This window comes from Sceloporus occidentalis, unplaced genomic scaffold, assembly GCF_023333645.1.
Source record: "Sceloporus occidentalis isolate IW3139 unplaced genomic scaffold, rSceOcc1.0.p SCAF_4, whole genome shotgun sequence".
Classification (NCBI taxonomy): domain Eukaryota; kingdom Metazoa; phylum Chordata; class Lepidosauria; order Squamata; family Phrynosomatidae; genus Sceloporus; species Sceloporus occidentalis.
The window spans coordinates 69,401,155-69,424,051 of NW_028316984.1; the positions used below are offsets into that span (position 1 = coordinate 69,401,155).

Consider the following 22,897-nt stretch of genomic DNA (forward strand, 5'->3'; position numbering starts at 1 on the left):
GATCAGTGCCACTGCATGCAGTTGCTGCAGCACTGATCCAGGGCGAAAAGGGGCGGCTGCATGCCACCCATCTGTATAGCTCCATAGTCCAGGAAAAGAAAATACTATTAGATCCTGCTGAATGTATGAACTTCTGTATATGTCTTGCACCTAATTCTATAGTGAGTTGATATCAGTAGACACATCACTCTGAATGTATATTTGTAATTTCAGTAATACCAATGTAGATACATATTTTGGTCTTGAGATAGAATCATTGTATCTGCAAGCTTTCTGTGAAAATTATTCTGAGATCTAGAAATAGGATGTTCACCTAAAGATGAAGTTCTTCCACACTTTATTTCTCTCTCTGGTCCCTGCACTTGTCTCAAGTATCCAAGGTTTCATTCATTAGGCAGGAATTTGGGATAGTTTTTGAGAAGAATGAAGTCAGAGCTAAAGAGAATTGTTCTGATTACAGTTCGAACTTGGCTATTGCTCGAGTGCCTGCTTGCAGTCTACTTCCTCTGGGATTTCCTTCCTTCCTTCCTTAGGGTCTTCTGTGTTCATCTGTTGTCTTTGTCCACTATGAAAACTCTTCAGTTTTTGTGGATGCTGCTGCAATATAAATGACTACATCCAAAGGGGCACTGGGAGTCTCATTCTTCCTTACCTACATTCAACTCAGAAATGTTGAGGTTCTCTGTAAAACTCTGCAGTGTTATAGGGAATTAAAAATATATATTTGGAAGATTATAGTGACTGAAAGTTAGAGTCAGGTTAATAAGAAAGCACTTTAGCTAAGTGCAAGTCAGCATGAATTTGTAGAAGGTAAGTCATGTCACGCAAATTAAATTCCTCCTCTCCCATCCTCTCCTCCTGCTTTCTCCATCCTCTTTCATTCTTTTGGCTAATTAAATAAATATTGATCTATATAGAAATAAAAACACAATCTGAGTTTCATTCATTAGTTTTAGACACTTCTGAAATCATTTACCCCATTTCAGCCATGCAGTAAGACTACTCCTGAGTAGGAAGGGAACCTAACATTCCTTTGATGCTTCTAAATGCAATGCTTATAACAAAGTGATACAATTTCTGCCCACAAATTAAGACCATAAACATTAGGAAGATAAGTTGGAAGTGAACATGAAAGAATGAGAGCTGGATAGTAGGCCAAAGATAGTAAAAATCAGACAACAGTGGAGGTGCAGTTGGGTTGAGCTTAGGACTCAAGAGGTAGTACTTTAAAGGAAGAGACAGAAATTGGCTTGAAAAGTAGCCTGCTGTTCTGTAGAAAACAGCATGATAGAAACCATGGTAAAAATGGAGATACATTGGGCCACTTGAAGATGAGACTGTATGTAGACCAGAGGAATAAGGAGATGATCCCAGCAATGGAGCTCTGAGAAGAAGAACAGATCATCTGTATCTCTTTCCAAGCAGCCTTTGTTGAAGACTCTGTGAGAAGAAAGGAAGCTAGATCGGGTGAAGAAGCAAACTTTTGAGCTTGGAGACCAGGAGACAGAACTCTTTGAGAAAGAGCATCTCATCCGTATATTGTTCCTTTGCTGAAGTTGCAGGGAGTGGAAAGGAACCCAGATTGGGTGAAGAAGCAAGCTCTTGAGCCAGTGGTGCACACAATTCTATTCCAAACAGTTACTACCGTCTAAAGGGAGGAGGGGACATTAACTGCAGCGATGAAGGCAGAATGATTTGTAGTAATCTGCTGGAATGTGTATACATTGTTTTCTTGCTGGAAAACCTCTCTGACTACATTTGCAGCAAATGCAAGCTGGTGACTTGGAAGAGAAGGTCAGTACACTTCAGCAACATATTAACACTCTTCAATACATCAGAGAACATGGGAATTTCTGGAAAGAACAGAGGGAGAATTAATTCTACAGAATCAACAGATAGAAACAGCCGTGGAAAATGAAGAGGACTGTAACGCTGAGGGAGTACCCTGGAGGACAGTGGCTGTCAGGAGCAAACCAGACACAAAAGATTCAGGACTACTACAAGAAAGCAATTGCTTTCTATATCTTCCTGAAGATAATAGTGGTGAAGATGCTAAAACAGAACAAGAGATGCTACAAGTCAAGGAAAGAGTCAACCATTAACTGCAGCATGAAGAAAACAAGGTGCCTGCCAATTTTATATAAGGGATCACTATTTTACTACACTATTTTATATACTATAACTTGGAACCAGTGCATCATTCTTAGAAGGAGACTGGCACAACTACAATAAAGGGACAGAGGAACAGTAGACATTCTGAACCTGCTGAGGAATAATTGAAGAGAGAAAACTAGGAAAAAGATGTAGTTTTTCTATCTTAATTGGCTCACCTTGCAAACTTGAGGGTGGTTGAGCAGGTTCTCCTGATATAAGTAGGGTTTCTTATAGGTAAGTGATAGGCATGGTGTTGTTGTCAGCATTAAAACAAAGCTTATTAGAACATTGATTCCTCACAATAATGAACTTTGTTAGATGAATAATGGCTGAAACATTAGTTCCATCACATTTGTTGTGTCCAGTCTAGGTCACTTGAGCTTTTTAAAAAGACACAGATGAACTTGTGATTTTGCAAAGTGGACACTTGCTATAAATAACACAGTGGAGGACATGCACTTCATTAGTAGACATACTTAAATGACATTGTAGGATAATGGGAATGGATTATTTAACCTTAACCCTTTAAATACATTTACAAACATTCTCAGTAGGTTAAATCCCACATTAGTCCTACCTAGACTAAGCCCTTTGAAATCAATGGAACTTAAGGTAATTGTGGTGAGTGAGAAATCATGGTCACTTCAATTAGTCTTTAGGACTCAGTGTGTCTGTACAACTGACATTACATTTAACCATATGTGTATACAAATTGTTCTCTGTTAGTAGTAACCAATTTTACATCCAAATACTCTCCCTCATCCACAATTTCTTGCTCATTACATAGCCTGGAAATAAATATTTTAAAAAGAGGAAGACAAAAAGAAGGGCAGAACAGCAAACCTTATATATATATATATATATATATATATACACACACACACACACACACACACACACACACACACACATATATATATATATATATCTGACAACAAAGAACCTAGATATAGTGGTTAATACAATGACCTGATACTACATGAAGCTGACATTCAATCATATACTAGGGCGGGTTACAGACCACCGAAAAGCGGCGGCCTGCACCTGCCCCTTTCCCCGCCGGATCGGGGCCTCAGTGGCTAGAGTGGCAGCCGCTGAGGCCCAGATCCGCTGCTTTCCAGGCTGCGGGGAAGCGGCAAAAGGCCCCTTCCCCGCAGCCTGGAAAGGGGTGTCCTTGGGGCTTCAAGCCCCAAGGACACCCCACGGCGGCGGGGAGGAGGAGAAAGGGGCCGCTTGGCCCCTTTCTCCTCTGTGTTGCTGGGCGCAGCTGTCTGAAGGCTGCGCCCAGCGACACAAACGGAAAAGGAGCTCCATTTCAGAGCTCCTTTTCCGGCCGGGGAAGGGGCGCACTATTTGCCCTGGCGTGGCGTGACAATGTCACGTCCGCGCCACCCCGTATAGAAGTGGCACGGTCGTGACGTCATAATGGCGGCGGCTGTGTGGAACCACCGCCGCCATTTTGTGCACGCTCCGCGCGTGCTAAGGTTGGGGGTGTCTGGAAAGGATGCCCCTTTCTAACCCTAGCACGCGCAGAGCGCGCGCTTTAAGGCCCGTCTGTAACGGGCCTTAGTTATTTTTATTTACTATCAGAAATATTGCAGATGGTGTCATAGAAAGAAGAGGCTTTCAATTCTTCTGCACTTTTCCAAATTTAAGACTGTTTTATCTGGTCAGTAGTGTTTTAAAGTCCTAGATTTTCCTTTTAGCCTATTCTCTTGAACATCATTAAACTATTTTTGAAGATTTCTTTTTTAAAAAAATGGTAATCTATGTGAGGGTGTGTGGGAGGATTGCAGACAGGTTTAACATTGGTTTAAATTATTTATTCTTTAATGCAGAGAATAACAGACTGTACACTATATTCATACAAGTAAGGTATTTCTTGATCCACTAAATCACCCAGCAAGCCAGTCCACTCCTGTCTCACATATGGCCCAGGCTCTCTGTGAGGAAGGATGGGATACGGAGAGGACAAGGAGGGAGGGAGGGAGGGAGGGAGGGAGGGAGATAAAGAAAAAGAGCTGTGGGTGAGCAATATGGCCCCATATGCCACTGTGTTGCTGTCATAGGCTGGTGCCACATTGCAGAATTAATGCAGTTTGATACTGCTTTGAGTGTCATGGCTCCATACCATGGACTCCCAGGATTTGTAGTTTGTTGTGCCACCAGAGCTCTCTGACAAAGAAGGCTAAATATCTCACAAAAATACAAATCTCAGAATTCCATAGCATTTAGCCATGGAAGTTAAAACTATGTCAAACTGCATTAATCCTGCAGTGTAGCTGCATCCATAGGCTATAGAGACAAAGAGATTTTGAAAAACATCTCTTTTGGTATTTGTGAGCCCCACCCTATGCTTTTGGATCTTTCTTTCTGAGTGGCGAGCATATAATTTTATAGCATTGCCATTGCCTTTGCTTTCACCGCAAATACATTTAAAGCAAAACAAGATTTAATTCCAAAGGGGTGGGGTGCCTACACAAGCATGATTCAGGCATTTCAGCTGATACGAATATTGATGCAGATGAGATGTAAATACTCCTGATGGCATTGACTCATCAGTCTTTTCACAGACGATAACATGCCAAGACATGGATGATGAATATGGAAAGGAAAAAAAGAAGTCCTTTTAGATACTGCTTCTCTTCTTCCTCATTGCCTCCCTCCTTTTGTGAAGAGCATTCAGGGTTCTGCTAACAAGTTATTGTTGTTTTTTAACCAAAGTAGGGAGAGAATCCCTGTCTTCTGTAAATTCATTTGAGATGTGGTGCTGCAGAAGAGTGCTGATGATACCATGGATGGCCAAAAAGACAAACAAATAGGTCCTTGAACAGATTAAGCCTAAACTCTCCCTGGAAGGCAAGATGACAAAACTGAGGCTGTTGTACTTTGGCCGTATCATGAGAAGGCACAACTCACTCAAAAAGACAATAATGCTAGGAAAGCTAGAGTGTAGTGGCAGACCACATACCAGATGGAGAGAATCAACTAGGGAAGTCACAGGCCTAAATTTGTAGGACCTGAGCAAAGCAGTTGAAAACAGGGAGTCTTGGAGAGTCTCATCCACAGGATTGCCATAAGTTAGGGCCGACTTGAGGGCAGTCAACAACAACAACAGCATGTTTTCTCTCCACGGGGAAGCCGCAGCCTCCAAACCACATGGCTTCCCTGCAGAGTAAAAAGAACCCGCAGTGCCCTCAGGCAATCCTTGCACATGAAGAGGGCGTCTTAGGATTCCTAATGTGCTTTAACAGTGCTGTGGTATGTTCAGTATGGAGGCGGATTGCAATGCAAGTTGTTTACATTGTGCATTGTTATAAAAATGCTTTATGCCACCACCTGGCCAGCCAAGTTGTGTAACACAAGCTGATGCAGCATACACACCTGTTGTTTTAGAGAGTGAAAGGACACATCAAAAAGACTGCACATAAGAGTTACAGCTCTGCTGACCATCAGGAGTGCATGGATCCCAAACATGATGAGTGGGAGTTTTCATTTTGCCAGTATTTTTGGCTGATCAAGATATTCAAAGGGCAGCTAACTAGGTAGGAATAAGACTTCTGAACAGGCTATGAGCACAAGCTTATAACTTGGAAAAATTGTTTCTGGGGCTTAAACTCCCAAAATACTCTCAACAAGCAAGGTATCCAGTCTAAAACAATAATCTTTTTAGCCTCAGAACTAGATATGTGCAAGGAATATATAAGCCAACATCCTGCATTTCAGACATGATGACAGAGCTCTGTCTTCATAGTTGTCTCTGATTATGCTACTCCCCCCCAAAAAACACCTTTTCAGCCTGACAATGTCCCAGCACAAGGGTTTCTGAGGTTGCACATAGGTTGCTGGGGAATTATATCTGCAGCCCTCACCTGGTAGTAAGATCATGTTGAAAACAGGTAGCTGGAGAGACCCCTTTGGTTACTGCTTCAACTGCTTCTCTCAATCTGCCTCTCAACTAGGAGAGTACTGCATATATCATTTCCCAGAATCCTGGTCTGCAGCTTCTTAGAAATCCTTTAGCTGGGGTGATGCCAGGCTTAGAAGGTAGGATTTTAGGGTCACATTTGGTTATTCATTACTGTAAATGTGAATCCCTAGCAGTTGCATGATTACAGATCCAGATTACAATCCCATAACTACTGAACAGGATGCCAGCTGCCATTTCTAATTTTGTGAGTCTGTGGGTGTACCTCACATGTGGATATTTGAGAGTTCTGCACAAAGCATGTCCAGGATAGGGAACTTCAAGAGGATTTGTCCAAATAGCTCAGTGGCAGAGCACATGCTTTGCAAGCAGATGTAGCAGCTTTAATTCTTGGCATTGCTAGGTAAAAGCTTCTCACAATCCAGGTCTGCAAAGAACTTTTGCCAAAAGATTAGGGAACTGTGGCCAACTGGAGTAGATAACACAGATTTGGATAGGCTCAAGGCAGCATTATGTCTTCATAGTTTAGTCAGAGCTAGGGCCCATCTGATCTGGAATCTCTTTCCAGCCATGGCAAGCAAGCAAGATGCTACTGAGAAACTTACCCAGGAAAGCTTGAAAGGCTCATACCTTCCCTTACAGGTTGAGTATCCCTTATCTGAAATGCTTGGGCCCAGAAGTGTTTTGAATTTGAGATATTTGCATATAAATAATGAGATACGTTGGAGAAGAGACCCAAGTCTAAATGTGAAATTTATTTATGCTTCATATACTCTATACATATAGACTGACGGTAAGTTTATGCACAATGTTTTTAATAATTTTGTATTTATGATGAGAAATAGTGAGTATATCTAAAATATGTCTAATTCTCTTTAAAGTAGTATGTGGCAGTGATCATCATTACATCTTGTGGCAGGAACCACTGTGTGTGTGTGTGTGTGTGTGTGTTGGATGGAAAAGTACTTTTGTCTTTCTTAAAGCTAGTACTATTCAGTTTAATTGGATAATCCTGGGTTATAAATTTTTTGGAGGCTGAGAAATCCATTTACTCTGTTTTCCTACTTTGCATATATGGCTCATAATTTCAAAAAGCTTTTATGTCATGCTGAAATCATATTTAACTTCTCACAGGGATCACACTTCAGTCCTCTGATAACATGGGTTTCTCCTTTCTACACCTTTTCCCAGCTGTGCAGCATTTTTTTTTAGATGGGACAGCAAGAACTGTATATGATATTTCAGATTAAGCCACATCATAGATTCGCATAAAAACATTTCAGTAGTGCCCTTTTAATAAAAAGAAGAAGAAGCTTCAATCACTTCCCAATAATCCCCAGTATATAATTTCCCTTTTTATGGGTGCATTAGGCAGTTGACATTTTCATGAGCTGTCCATCATAACTCCAATATTTTCCTGGTTCGTGGCAGACTGTTCCATCTCCATCGGTGTAAATGTGAAGCTAGGTGTTTGTTTTTTTAAATCCCAACCTCACTTCCACTTACATCCATTGGATTGGATTCAGATAAACTGCACTCATTCATTGGGATCTAAATTGTGACATTTATTTGGATGAAACCGAAGTGGGTTCAGCCCACTGAACATCTTTCTTGCCTAGTCATCCATTTGTATCTCTCAGCAACTTGCCTCAAGTTTTCACTGTCTAGAATACACTGCATCAACCACCAGCTTGCTTTCCTAACTGCCTGTCAGTGACTCCAGATAATTTATGAATAAATTGTTTACTGATATTTACAGGGTCAAGCTGCTGATTTGCCTTCATTGCAAAAACTGCCCATTTATCCTGACCCTCTTTTGGCCAATACAAAACCATGTATGTATTGTACAGGAAAAGAAAATGAGGGACGAGATCCATGTGTACAAAGTGTGCAGTTTGAATCTTCTTTTTTTAAAAAATAAAATAAAATAATACAGACCCTCAATTTTTAGACTTTTATGGCATGGTCTGAACTGAGTGTAACTGGAGCCATGGTGGCCAGCTCACCTAAAAGGGTTAAGTATGTTTGCACTGGTAAAAAAAAAAAGAAGAAGAAGAAATCGCTAAACAGGATTCCTTACGAATGGGTTTGAAAATAAACTGGTAGGTATCCTAATGCCTTTGGAATGTGTATTAGCTGCATGTGGAATATGCAGTACAAGTACTTTTGACACAAAACACATAATTAATTTATGAAACTTGCTAGTGATGAGTGCAAGTTTATAGATGGATTTAAAAAGGGATTAAGGCACTGGATAAGTCTTTGGATTCTTTCTAAAGCACACCTAAGCATCAAAGTATTTAATGCCTGTGAATAGAGCTGCAGTGCTGAACATTCACAGACTTCTACAGGGATTTGTAAACAAAAGATTAATCATCCTCCAGCACTATAACTGGATTGGCCAACTAACTCAAAGCTCAGTTACAGTTCCATATTGTTTACCCTCAGTTACAGCTCCCAAGCAGTTCAAGACACAGAAAATCCAAGGCAAAGACGAACTGTTCCTTTTCAGAGCTTGTTTATGTTGTCAGTATCAGCCATCCATCCTGAAAAGAGATTTGTGTGTGTGTGTGGGGGGGGGGGTTGAAATCAGGAGGAAAAGGTGATGCGTCAGAAGATAAAGGGAGTAATTGAAGCCACAAGAGTCTTAACCAAAGGAAAATGTCAATGGCTATGGGCCAGGCAGCTTTAAGTGTTCATTTTCATGCGTACGCATACATTTATGCACAAAGATTGGCAGAACATATGTTTGTGACTTTCAGCCACAGGAAATGCTTAGCATGTAGCTCTTAGGCATAGAAGATGGACATCTCTCCAATATAGCCTTCCTCCTGTCAATAGTATGGGGCTGAGTTACATCATTCTGAAGCAGTACCCTTGGCTATAGGGATATTAGAGGCTGTGACCCACAGTTCATTAGCCATCAAGAGATACATTGCTGTTTCAAAATGGCAGTGCTGTGAATCAAGAAGCAGTGCCTGTACTCTTCCCTGTTACCTGCCTCCAAATAATAATTTCAAATGAAGCAGCAATCTTGAGGAAACATCGGTACATCTTGCAGCTGTGAAATGAGAACTAAAACTAGAAAGGAGATGTGATGTTCCAAAGCATTGCTTGTCTTCTTAATGTCTTATTCCCTTGTGGATGGCCATTTCTACTGCTACTGAAAATAACACCTTTTCTCTCTACTTCCTCATTTTTTTTCCTTTCCAGCCTAGAGATAACAAAACAGACTTTTAACCACCTTCCCATTCCCAGGAGAAGTTTGTGTCTGGCCAAGGCATTGTATAGATTTTTTTGGCTCTTCTGTCCCTTGGAAAACACATGATGGCAATCTGCTATCTTTTAATTTGATAGGTTGCTCTTTCAATTTCTACTGGCTTCTTTCCTTCTTTGCCCTTTATCCCCATGTGTGGCACAGCCGAAGCAGTGATATCACTGCAGCGAGAGTTTGCCTTCTGTCTAGGTGACCCTTCTGCTGTGCATCATTTCAGCTTGCAACAGGAATCTGTGTACAGTTCAGTCATCAGTCAAAAGCTGATAAATTGCAGCAGTCTGGAAAGTTAGCAACCATTTCTCTGTGACATCGTCTTTGCACGGTGTGGCTTTCGGTTAAGCTAGCCAGCTCGAATACCAAACTGCCTTCCCTCTAATCACACAGCATGCTGAAATGAACCAGACTGAAATACAAATTTTGCTGCTAGTGAATTGTATTAAAAGACACACATGCACACCAGAGTGACATTAAGAATGTTTACTGCTTGGTTAGCAAAGAGTATCATCAATGACAAGAGTCTAATACAAAAGGCTATGGTGATTTGGGGAGGGTTAAGGAATGACTCAGAGAAGGAAGAATTCCTTTCATTGTACTAGGCTGTGGCTCTTAAATATTGCTTCACAAGGCTCTTAATTTATATAATGTCTGCTAGGAAGGGTAAGGAAGAAGGCTTACTGAGGAGGAACAAAAAAGACCGAGTGGTACAGCTTAGTGGGAAGCTATTAGTGTCTTCCCCAACTCTCTTTAATTCACTGAGCTGAATCAAATTGAGCAGTCAACCATCCTAGGGAGGTGTGGCTCTCATGCGGTGAAGATTACACTAGTGGAGCAATGATGCATTTCACAGAGGTGTCATTATCTTATGGCGGTGGCAGCAGTGACCTAGGCGGGCTTGTCACATGTGTCTTACTTAAGATCGGCAGATGCTGCCACTTAAGGCTTTCAGGGTTTGTCTCTATCAAGTTTATGTGGAGTATTAGCAGCCATTTGCTAGCTCAGCAATTTTGCTTGCTGATATGCGCATGTAAGTATGGTTGGAAAAGCTGCATGCCATCAGCTTTGACGACTTCTAGCATTGGTGCTACCACTTTCTCCTCCTCTCCTTCCTCCTTCCTCTTCTTCAAGGCTGGCTGGCTGGCTGGATTCTTCTGTGGCAATTACAAATGGGTAACCTAGAGTTACATACTCATGGCAATTTCTTAACCAGGGGCTATGTAGGGATTGTGAATACGAAACAGTCATCAATGCATAACTGCCATAGAGTATCCTAGCCAGCCAGCGTTAAAGAAAAGGAAGAGGAGGAGGAGGAGGAGGAGGAGGAGGAGGAGGAGGAGGAGGAGGCGGAGGCGGCGGCGGCGGCAGAGGAAGGGGAAGTGGCAGTGCTTAGTTGGGGGCTATGTAAGGGCTATGAAAGTCCCCCAGTCTTCCTCCACTGGGCAGCAGCTGCTGTGATCAATGGGAGTCTGTTCCCATCAGTCGGGAAGCAGCTGGCTGATCTCTGGCACAAAGAGGAATTGCAACAGGGACTTCACTTCTGCCTGTTGCACCACAGATTGCTCATGGGAAAGGGTTGGAACCTCTGTCAGCTGCTTCCCAAGTGACAGGGGACTGGATCTCCATCTATTGCAGTGGCTGCTTTCCATTAAGTGGGAACTGGGGAATCACACATATCTCCCATGCATGAGTCCAGCCACTATAACTTTTTCCCCCTAGAAAGTTAAAGATGGTAAGATGGTTGGATAGCTTAGTCATGGTGTGTACACAAATCCCATCCCCACCCCAGTACAAATGTTATAGCTGTTCATATGGATTTTGCTTGTTTTAGGACTACTTTAGAATCTTTCAAAACCTACTTGACTGACAGTGACCACAGAATGAAAGAAATGGAGGGGCAACACTGCAGGCAGTGGGAACTCTGCCATATGAGGTAGTTGACTACACCTAGAGAGAAAAGACATTTCTCCTGATATCTTTTGGTGCCAGGGTACTGAGGTGGAGCAATGGTCCCCTCTTCTAATCTTCCTTCCACATTTAGCATCACAGAAGTACATAGTTAGTGAGTCAATGGTTTCTTCGATGTGGCCATGTGCAACTGATGCCATTGAGAGAGGTTGGTGTTTTGGGGTTTGGTTCCATCAGTATGCAGATGACCCAACTCTATTATTCCTTTCCATCACAAGCCAAGGAAGCAGGTTTTGTGTTAAACCAACAAAGACTGTTGACATCAGTAATGGACTGTGTGCCAGTTCCTCCCATTCCTCCCGTTCTTCATGAGATTTGGCCACAGTGACACATGCCTTAGTTACATCCTGATTGGGTTATTATAGCGCTCTACAGACGGGTGCCATGGGGTGCCGTTGTTACGTGCGAGGGGCGGCGCTTCCAGATGTCCCCTGTCCCTCGCACATAACAAGGGCGTCAAAATGGCAGTGCCCTGTAAAGATGGGTGCCAACCATTTTGACGCAACGGACAATTAGCGTCCGCATGTCGCGATGCCATTGTGACGTCGCGAGTATGCCATTAGTGCACTGTGGCATCACAATCACGCCACAAAAAGAACCTGCTTTTGCAGCGTGAGGAAGCCATGCAGTTTGTCCACTGCAGCTTCCTCACGCAGCAAAACAAGGCACGAGCAGACCACCCTTTTTGGGCTATCTGTACCCCGCCAATAATGCACTCTACATGGGGTTGCCTTTAAAGAGTGTTTGGAAACTTCAGTTGGTCCAAAGAGCATCAGCCAGATTACTAAAAGGTGCTGGTTACAAGGAGCACCTAAGTCCCTTGTAGCAACAGCTCCACTGGTTCAAGTGGAAGAACATACTTGATCTTTCATTCACTTCTTCCATGGAACTCTAGAGTGTAGAGCAAGGTTTAAAAGAATTCTATTTGTGGAATATGCAGAAAAATACTTTTGCTTCAGACCCATTGTGTCTCCTGGAAACCTTTCTTATTGCTAACATGAGGTGCTGAACAAATGAAGATAATGGTGCCTGCATGTTAGAAGTATGCATTACAGCAGCCCACTGAAAGATACAGGACCACGGGATGCAGCCATCACTGATAGTTGACCATTTTTGACCCTTACCAGTGACTTGGCTCAGAAATGAGCGTCCTATTTATGGGAAGCATAATGAACAAATGTTCAAGTTGAGATCTTGCACAGGAAACATAGCTTACTATGGCATACTGTATGTATTCATGCGTAAATCTAGAAATTTTAGTCAAATAATTGACCCCAAAAACCTGAGTCCATGGATCAATGTAAGAACTGTACAGTTGGCCCTCCACTTTTGAGGATTTGATTATGTGTGTTTTTGATTAATATGATTGATTAATCTCTAGGTCCTCCAGCACAACTCTGCCAGAGGTTGACCATAAAGTTGTGCTGGAGAACCTAAAAGTTCCTAGAGAAAAAACTTCTCTAGGCATTTGTAGATCCTCCAGAATGATTCTATGATCAACCCCTGGCAGGTGTTGACTTGGAGATTCCTAGAGAGAAGTTCTCTGAAGTAATAAGAATAGCCTTTTTTAATTTGTGGTTTTTCCACATTCATGGGCTTCTTTACTTCTAACCTCAGCAAAGGTGGAGGGACCACTATACTTTAACTCCCATCAAAAAAGGACTCATTCCCTGGTGAATGTTCTCCCTTGTTACATGCCCCTAGGTTTTACCTTTGACATATCCACGAGTCATATCAACATCTATAATTTTGTCCCCTTAACCTACCCTCAACTTATACATGAAGTTGATTTAAGTCAAGAGTATATTCATTAGCTACAATTTCTCTCATGGTCTAACACACACACACACACACACACACACACACACACACACCAATCTTAAAATCCAGACAACTACAACAACAGAAGGACTGGTGCTGGCGAGCAGGACAATGAAGGATGGTGTGTCCATTCCCCTCCCAATAGTGAGCCACAGTGAGATGAGCAGCAGCAGTAAACTCTGCTCTTGAGAGCATTTGTGGTCATGGCAATGTTACCACAATCATAAATGTGAACAGCAAAACTTATGAGATCTTAGTCTAGCTTACAGCATCATAAATACTGAATAAGGTGCCAACCATATTTTGTAAAGAGCTGTACTGAAACCCAAAAGTCATTTATGACAGATGTAAGGATTATTGTAATTATCTTTTTTTTTTCCTTTTTAGTTGCAGCAATGATTTCCTTCCCTGCTCTTATTTTTCTGATTATGTCCAGAAGTGACAGACTTTTATTCCTGGCATAAATGACCTGCAGTTGCAAGTACTTATATGTGAACATCATGTAATTAAAAGAAAAATCTTCCAAAGGGTGAAAAACATATCTTGGAGTGTAGATATTCTGTTGAGTAATGGGATTTTTTGACAAACAGCCATAACTTCCTGGCAGCCCATTTGCTGAAGCAGCTTTCGAGGACTCAAGATGGATAGATTTGGGAAAGATGACAGGGATAGATTTGGGAAAGATGACAGGGTTTCTCAGATAGGGTTCTCTTGAAACTCTAGGGTTTTCTGAGAGGTAACTAGAGGAGCCACAAGAGATTGTAACTGAAATGGATGGATGGATGGATGGACAGACGGACAATTATTTTTCAATTGCCGATATAATGATTTTTAAGCAGGGGTTCCCTGAGACCTGAAAATTATTTCAAGGGTTCTTCTGTGGTAAAATGGCTGGGGAAGGCTGATCACTGAGGGAAAGGTTTTGGGGTTTTTTTTAACCCGTATATTGTAAACTCGTACAGACTATTTGTGTTATATCTTTGTCAGCAAACCTTTCCTTCACTGGTGTAAAAACTGTGGCCCAAACAGCATGCAGTGGTGACAAACCTGTGTCTTGAAACAGGGGTCTGTCTTAGTCAAGTTTTCCTACTACTCTTTTGAGTGGGCAAGAAAAATCTCTTAGACTGATTCCATTATACTGCCTGATTTCATTATGTTTCCATTTTACATGTTTGGAAAATAAAGTTCTTTAAGAAATAGAAGATAATACTAAGATAAACCAAGCATAAATTAAACATACAAAATATGCATCAAGCATTAATAATATTTAACAGTGTTTATTACATTATTTACTGTAGGTTCTATATATATTTTAGAATGGATGAACACACATTTTATATTTCAGTCTGTCTTACAAGCACATCCTGATGAGTTTTCTGCTGTTATTTGTTGTTGTTCCCTCAGAACTGTATGCTCAGTGGATGCTGGTCTGTTGACTCTGTGAGTGTCTTAAAGGCTTTTACTGCACAAGCCCTGTTCTTGCTGCAATCGCTGTGGTCAATGAAAACATAATTGTACCTGTTTGTATAATAGCCATTACCGCATGTCTTGGCAATTGCGTGACTGGGACTGTCACCGCCATTCTGCCATCTTCCTGACTCCCTCTTAACCCTGCCTTCCTGCCCTACTCAGCATGTCTTTTGGGTTTTTTATTTATATTTATATTTATTTTCACTTTTTGTGCAATACTGGAGCTCCACTATTGCAATTCCAGGAGGTTTTTTATAAAGAAAAAGAAAAGAAATTCTAAAAAAAATAAAGGCAATGGTTTATTAGGTCTAGTGAACAGGTGACACTGACATCTTGTGACTGTCAATAAATGCAACTGCCCTGGCAGTGATGTTTTGCCCTTGGGGACCAGTCTGATTGTGAGCTCATTGACAGTTTTTCCTCATCAATGAAAAGGGGTGTCCTAACTGCGCTTGGCGCAGGCAGCAGCTATGGGCCAGAGATGGTGCCATGAGATAAGTATCACCAAAGCCACTTTTTTACAGATCTAATCATGGTTTAAAAGCCATACATTGTAATTTCCTAAGACTGAATTCTTTTTAATTTTAGCATTTATTTTAGCATTTAGCAAATTGTGTTGTTAATTTATCAGTGAGAGCCACTTCCCAGATTATCAGAAACCATTCACAGTGGGTGTCCTGCAGTTTTTTGAAGCCCAAGGAGTATCACAGTTCTGATGTTTCTGACTTACACAACTGACTAGGGATTTGGTAAACTGAGTTTGGGTTGTCTCCAGAATAGACACTACCACACCAGAGAAAAACCTAATTTGTTAAAATGAATTACTGCCATTTGTCCAGATCTTTCTAGATTCAGTGTCAGACATTTACTTTAAACTATTTTGGAGTTCTTTGTCCACTTTACTCCTGAACACTTTAATACATCACCTTCTCAGTTGCTTTGGCCTTCCTCTCTTTTCAATATGGTGGAATTAGTGTGTGCTACAAGCTGTCAGGACAGTCAGTTGCACACTGTAAAGCAGGATCTTTTGAGCAGAGGGTCAGTGAACAGTGTTTGCTTGACATATTCATATTCTAACAGGTTGGCTGGCTGTTGTGATGGGATCTTGGGTTTATGATTTGCAGTTGATTGTTGGATTTTAAACAAATGGTTTTCTTTGCTTCTTTTGTGACATTGTTCATCTGCAGCGCACCTCTTGTGTGCAAGATTCAACTGCAGTGCCTCCAATCAGATGTACTTTTTGTTAAGAAGATTTTGTAGCTTTGCATGAAATAATTCAATTGCAATAATGAGAAATATATTTACTTCAAGATTCTAAAAAATAGGTACAGAAACTTTTTCAACATGAAATTAGTTTTTTACAAAACCCTTCTAGGAAAAGTGATTTATTCTCTCAGTCCTCCCTTTAGATATGAAAGAGCAGGGAGGTTGGACTACTAAACCATTTAAGGACCCATTTAAACATCAAGTTAGTCGCAGAAAAGACTTCAGAGCCATGGGAGATTGCTAAAAATACTGACCAAGGTAGGTTAGGGGAGAGCAAAATGTAACCCCCAGTTGTTGGACTGAAGATCCCAGCAGCCCTGGGCAAGCATAGCCAATGAAAAGGGATGATGGGTGTTGCAGTTCATAAACACCCAGAATGATGCAAGTTTTCCACCCTGTTATGGGCACTCTGTGTAGTTGATACAACATTTAAAAGCCTCTTGTACACTAAGCATTTTGTGTGCATTTACCCTCTTCTGTAGCAATTTCCTAGCTAGGAAACCATGGATATGCAAACATTTCTTTGTATATGTATGTAGGACTAGACACCCCTAAAGTGATATGCTGACAGGCCACAGATATTCTGGGGACGTCCTTAAAAAACACAAAACCCCCGCCCTTTCTTGCTTAAATTAGTTGAGATTAACCAATAGGATTCCTGTTCATGCATATTGAAATGAACTATCTGTTTTTAACAATGAATTTTTACAGAATGGGTAGCAAGAAACACCTTTCTCTTTGGTGATACAGTTAAATGGAAGTCTTTCCTAAATGCACAATAGGGAAAATAAGAAACCCCTTACTGAAACATGGACAATTAAAAGTACACCTGCATTTCATTTCCATTTCCCCCCTCTCCATATTGTTGGCACTTGTACTTGTAAACTGGTTGCTGATTTTCTTCCAAACCCCCTTTTTCCTCACATGTGACCATGCCTTGTTACTTGTACTGTAGCTTACAGAAGTGACACACTTAATATCGGGGGGTCCAAACCTGGATATCTACCAGTGGAGATGGAGATCAGGTAAATGTGCACCTGCTCTTCCAAAGCAAAGTGAAATGCCTTTTTGGTTCACTACCACTACTGGGAGGGAACTAGAGTAAAACTAGTAAAAGCAGGCTGTCTCAAAGTGTACAGGTCCTCTTCGTTAGGCCCAGCATGGATTGCATGATGTTGAGTGATAGAAAATGCCAGGGTCCAAGTAACTTGCCACCTACTTGGAGAATCAGTGCGCCTGAGTCTGGATTCATACTGTCAGCCCTTCTTATACACGGATTTTTTATACAAGGATTCAAGTATCCATGGTTTGAAAATGTTCAAAAAAAGTATAAATTTCAAATATCAAACCTTGATTTTCCATTTTTTATAAGGGACACCATTTTGCTATGTCGTTATATTTAATGGGACTTGAGCATACACAGATTTTGTTATACACAGGGGATCTTGGAACCAAACCCCAGTGTATAACAAGGGTCCACTGTATGTGGATCTTGGGTTCTAGTAGGTACTTAGAGAAGATTCTCCACATAACACTGACAGAGCAAGAAATAGGTGTGACCCCCCTCATCAATGGAAAATGTCTGTAGAAGTTACGAAGTGGTTATACAGATACACTTTAGACAGAGGGAAGGTACCAGAGAAAATGGCACTAGGAAAAGGAACAGGTGAGAATTCTGGTTATAAGGAAGAGAGAGGGAGAATTTCTTCATTAATGTCTCTGTTTTTCTTTCACAGACACTTAACAAGAACAATTTAATACCAGACGACAGGACCAACTTCTATCCTTTGCAGCAAACGAATGTGTACACAACAACCTATTATCCCAGTACGCTGAATAAATATGACTACAGGCCTGAGGCCTCCCCTGGAAGGACCTTTACTAACAGCTGATGATGGACTGATCTCTCAAAAACTGGATTACTTCCAATATGCTTTTTATTTTTTAAATTGAGTTTATGGACCAAATATTGGCCCTATCTCTAGATGTAAATATTATACAATGGGCCTTTTATTTTCTCTTTATCAGTGGTCTTACATTCAAGTAGCACATTTCCTTAAGTGGACCCAATGCTTATGGATAATGGATTATCTTGTCTAGGATTTTTGAGAGGACCTCAGCTTGAAATGGCACTTACGGCTAAGGATATTTAAAGCTGGAGCGGCTCCTTTTTGTCTGATGCCAAGATAGTTCAGGAATTGACCATAATGTGCTAAACTTGTGTGGAGTGGTATGTGACTACCCAGTACTTCTTCAGAAACTCAGTGGACATGGAAGAGAAATGACGGTAATGCATTCAGGCACATCTTTCACATACCTACAAGTTATGGTAGCATGAATGTCATCCCCAAAACAAGCCTTATGGACCACCATGCTAAAGCTTTTGGTTTCTAAGCTTCGGGGTTGACCAGTGTTGTCTGCATTTCCTGTGATAAGGAGAAATATATGCAATCTGCAACTTTCAATGGATAAAGTCCTGCGAGATTTACAAAATAAAGATGAGGTACTTCACACAAAAGAAGCATTGTGAAACATTTCCAGCCAGGATTAAGACATTAAATTTGGGTACATGAAACATGGGCTCTGGATACATCCAAGTTGGTGTAGCCCATTAGAGAATATGTGGAATGGAACAAGAGCCATGGAATATCCTTTTAGGAAGGAACAATTTTCTTCTGACTTTGATTCCAGTAGCCTCTTAAGAAACTGTTAGATTGATGACCTTCTGTTGTTGTTAAAATCACCAAGCTTTATGCGAATTGCTGGTTTATTTTTTATAGTTTTTTAAATTCACTTGAACAAAGAAAAGTTTAGTGTCTCTAAAGAATGTCTTCATAGAATAGTCTAACTCAGAAAGCCTGCTGCAGATTCCCTTAGCGTCTTCCAGCCAGTAGTACTCTGAAAATGCAGTGTCCATCATTAATTGCCAGTGTCTTTCAGTATCTGAGCAAGAAAAAAACCCCCACAAATCTGCTACACTCAACATAAACTGTGATCTGTAGCATTCCCAAACAATCCAGTCCTGCTTTGAAATGTTATTCTGTGTCTGTGTGTGACTGTGTTAGGCCAATGCAGAAGCCATGATGTCGATTGTCTGACTTAAATGTCTAGCAGGAAGCCCACCCTAGCTTTCCTTGCTTTCATGGACACTTCCATCCCATGTGAGTTTGCCACTGTTGGTTAACGTTCTTTGTGTATCTAGCTATCTATCTATCTGTCTGTCTCTTTTTAATGAACTCCTGGTGCTAAGAGTTGGAGACTGCCACAACATGGTGCATGTGGCAAGAACATGAGCCAGTCCCTTGCATGAGCAATGAGCACATATCAGGCTTGTGTTTCTCCTGTGCATTTTCTTTCAGCAATGGCCATGTCTATTTGCAGTTGCTGGCTTGGCCATGATCCATGCCTTTTATTTTAGATTCTGTCTCATATTGTCCAGTATTCAGTATTGCACCCCTTATGCACACACGCATACATGCATGCACAAACACATGCACATCATCCTTAAAAATCTTTTTGGCACTGTTACTACAGGCAAGTGGTTCTGTCCATGCTTATGAATGCCTCCTCCCTTGAATGGGAAAATGATCCAGTACTGATGCCTAGTTCTCATATTACCTTAAGCAACCAAATGTCGTAAGACAGGTTAGTAAATCACTGATGCCTACACAAACTATGAACAGTTCAGTGACTGAATGCACAGACTCCTAGTATGCTTACCCATGTTGTTTCCATATGCCAGTGACTAAGAATGTATCTCTTGTATCTCAAGCCAGGCCCATGGGGGTTGCATGGGGTCTCTTTTCCCCACATGGAGCACTTATGAATGCAAAAATTCTGTCGTTGAACATTGAGATGTGCTGCTTTTTTGACTGAAATGATTGGGATAAACCTGACTGGTATCTAAGCAACAGCTGAACTCCCACATATGTAGGAAATTGTTGGATTGGGGCCTTAGCAAGGCATTGTTTCAGAGTGTTCCAGCATGGTGCAAAACTAATTTTGTGACAGAATGAGTATAAATGGATTAAATCTTTCCTTTCACTGTTCTCCTCTTCCCCCATTCTTTTATTTGTTTGGTATTTTGTTTGAAATAAGACAAGATTTTTTTTCCCAGCTTGATGAAGATTATAGGTTCATTTGTCTGCTTATAAGTTTTTCTTCTTCTGGTTATGCAAGGTAAAGTTTCTCTCTTCAGAGACCAGAAATCACAGCAGGTTTCTGGGCAGAGATATTTTTAGTTAGACTATTCCAGTTTGTTCTTCCCAGGCTCCTGAATGAGAACCTTTCAGAAATTTGATTGGTAATTCTGATGCGAGTGTGCAGATGCCATTTGAATAGCACCTTGCGAAAGAGTGGTAGAAAATAGCATCTTATCACTCAATTAGTGTTTGCCTGAGAGCGCAGTTCTTTAGGAGCAGTATTAAAGCAAAAGAGAAAGCTGGAGTCTCTATGGCAGGTTAATGACACAGGACACCAGGAGGTACTTGTATCTCTGCTTCAGTAGGTAATTGAGTTCTTCAGGCACTGGGCTGCTGCTGTCCATGGTCGGTCAGGTTGTTCTTCCAGTCTAGGAAGATCTTCTGAAATCCCCAGGTTATTAATGCACCACAGGGAATTGGTTTGCCTGTTCCAAAAGCAAAAGTATTGCTTCTGCAACAGGTCTTTGTCAGAAAGGAAAGAGGAATGAGGAAACTATAGTGTGCTTTCTGGAACAACTCTATGCACATGCTTTCTGAGATACTGCAGTGGGTGATGTCTTTCTTGCCACACGCATGTGGTGGCACCCTTGTACCCAGTAGGGCAGCTTTCTAGATTGCACAGCAATTATGTTTTGAAATTTAGAATAACTCTGAGACCATTTGATATGGCAGTGGACAACTGTTCAGCCAAATTTCCAAACCTATGTGAGTTGTCAGAATTATGCCTGGATTCTTTATAATGAAGGCGATTTCTTCCATGAGAAACTAATGGATTGCAGACCAAAGGGATTAGAGCCCTCTCATTTTAAAAAAATAAATGGCTTAGAGCCATCTTTACTTGTCTGGTGCACAGCAACATCTACAGAGGTCAAGTGAGTATTTGTGAAAAGCAGCATTATTAATTCATAATGTTTATGTTCAGCCCAGGTAACAACATAATGAAAAGACCAAACTCAGACACATTCAGAATTGGAAGAGTGAACAAGGGGAACTCTGTGGTAAAGACTATCTTGACTTAATCAGTTTTGGAGACTGGAGTCTTGTTAGTGCAGAAAAGAGTACTGTAGAGTTTCATGGATGGTTGGATGGTGAAGCCTGTTATTACCACTTGATTTAATAATCGTAACCAGGGCCTGGAAAAGTTACATTTTGGCAAGTTACAGTTGCCATGCTGGCTGAGGGACTCTGGGAGTTTCATCCCATAAAATCATTTTCCCAATATTTGAATAACTCCTGTGATCATTTGACTGTGAGAAAGCATCACTGGGGTGTGTGTCTCTATGCCTTTTATTCATGTCTCATTTCTATGTTTCATTACCTTATTTGCTGGAGATGTTGGGAATTTGGTCAAATTCAATTGTCACACATTCAGATCCAGCCATTCTTTACAGACAGATGTGGAATTCCTCTTGCTTAAAAGACAGCTGTACCCCAAGGGAAAGTGGAGACCTTCAGACCTCTGGTGGACTGTATCTCCCATCAGTCCCAGCCAGCATGACCAGTTGTGAGGGATGCTGGGCATTTGAGTCCATTGCCATGTGGAGGGCCACATGTTCCCTACTTCTGTTGTTGACCTAGGTATCTATTTGCAGAGGCAGAACATCTGCCTTAATGAACTAAATAGAGCTGTGTTTGTAAGAGAGTTTATGTGCGTATCTTAGAAAGCATATCAAATTCTGCATTAGGGTAAAGTGGCCAGTAAACAGGAGGCTGGAAAGCTGATATAGCTGAATAGATCCTACATGTATTCTCTGTGGGAATGAGTGATATTAGCTCTCTTCCTGTGCCTTTCTTCAGTGTTGTTTTCTGTCCTCATCAGTATATGACTCTAATGGTTAAGCGACAAAGCTTCACCACAAGGCTCTGGCAGAGCCATAAACCGCTTTGCTCCCTCCCTCTCTCTATCACAAAAAAAAAAAAAAAAAAGAAGGCTGGGTCATTGTGTTGTAGCTTCTTCAGCAGAGGCAACAAAACACTGCAGGATCTGCTCAAAGGAGCTTTATGGGGCTGTATTTCAGAAATATACACTGAATTTATTGCTGGGAAACTCACTTAAAAAGTACTGCGTTTCAATAATATGCATATTCTGATAGAAGAGGGACAAATGTTTCTTTGAAGAATGAATGCTTGAAGGAAGAGATGATGGTGTTGTAAAGAGGGATGTGCAGATGTTTCCATATGCTCATCTACACTACAGCATAGGAGTTGTATATGCATACCTGCTGCCTTATTATTATTTTTTTAGAGAAAGAAATTGTTAGTTGAAGATTGGTATAGGAAGAGGAAATGACATGAGTCCTTTTGGAAGTGTAATTTAGAACTGTACCTTTCCTAGCATTACAAGATCTAATGTTGTGAAAAAGTCATGCAGAGATGAAACTAAGTTACCATTAGTCATACCAAATGTGAGATTTTTTCTTACACTTGCAAAACATAAAAATGTAAAGTTCATAAAGTCTTCTTACTTTAAGTACTGTGTATGTGTATATATGGTATATATTTATAACACATACAGACAATATATGTGTACTTGTTGAATGTCTAAAAATACGTTTAGAATAATGAAAGCAGCACTGGGACTTGAGGGTAGATTTCAAAGGAGAACCCAAAAGAACAAGCAGCAGATTTTAACAAGAACTTGCTTTTTTCCTAGAGGAATGAATTTTTTCATTGTTTAATGAAAATTAAGAAGTTGACTTTTGTAGCTAGAATTGTTCCATCTTCCCCCAACCCGCCAAAAAAAAAAAAAAAATCCATTCATGTTAAGAATGGCAAAGTAAACAATGTTTGTATTTGCTCATACTTTATGAATAAACA

General features: G+C 40.9%; 1 protein-coding gene across 6 annotated transcripts in view; it reads left to right on the forward strand.

The window, feature by feature from the left end:
* Window positions 1–22,897, forward strand: part of SEMA5B (semaphorin 5B) — a 537,498-nt gene extending 514,601 nt beyond the window's left edge. For 5 of the 6 annotated variants that reach the window (XM_089520263.1, XM_089520262.1, XM_089520265.1 and 2 more), the window contains one exon: window positions 17,615–22,897. In XM_089520263.1, coding sequence (XP_089376389.1) covers window positions 17,615–17,770 — 156 coding nt within the window. In that variant the 3' untranslated portion in view covers window positions 17,771–22,897. Of the gene's footprint in view, window positions 1–16,833; window positions 16,904–17,614 lie in introns of all 6 variants that reach the window. The other variant, XM_089520266.1, reaches the window with a different exon arrangement.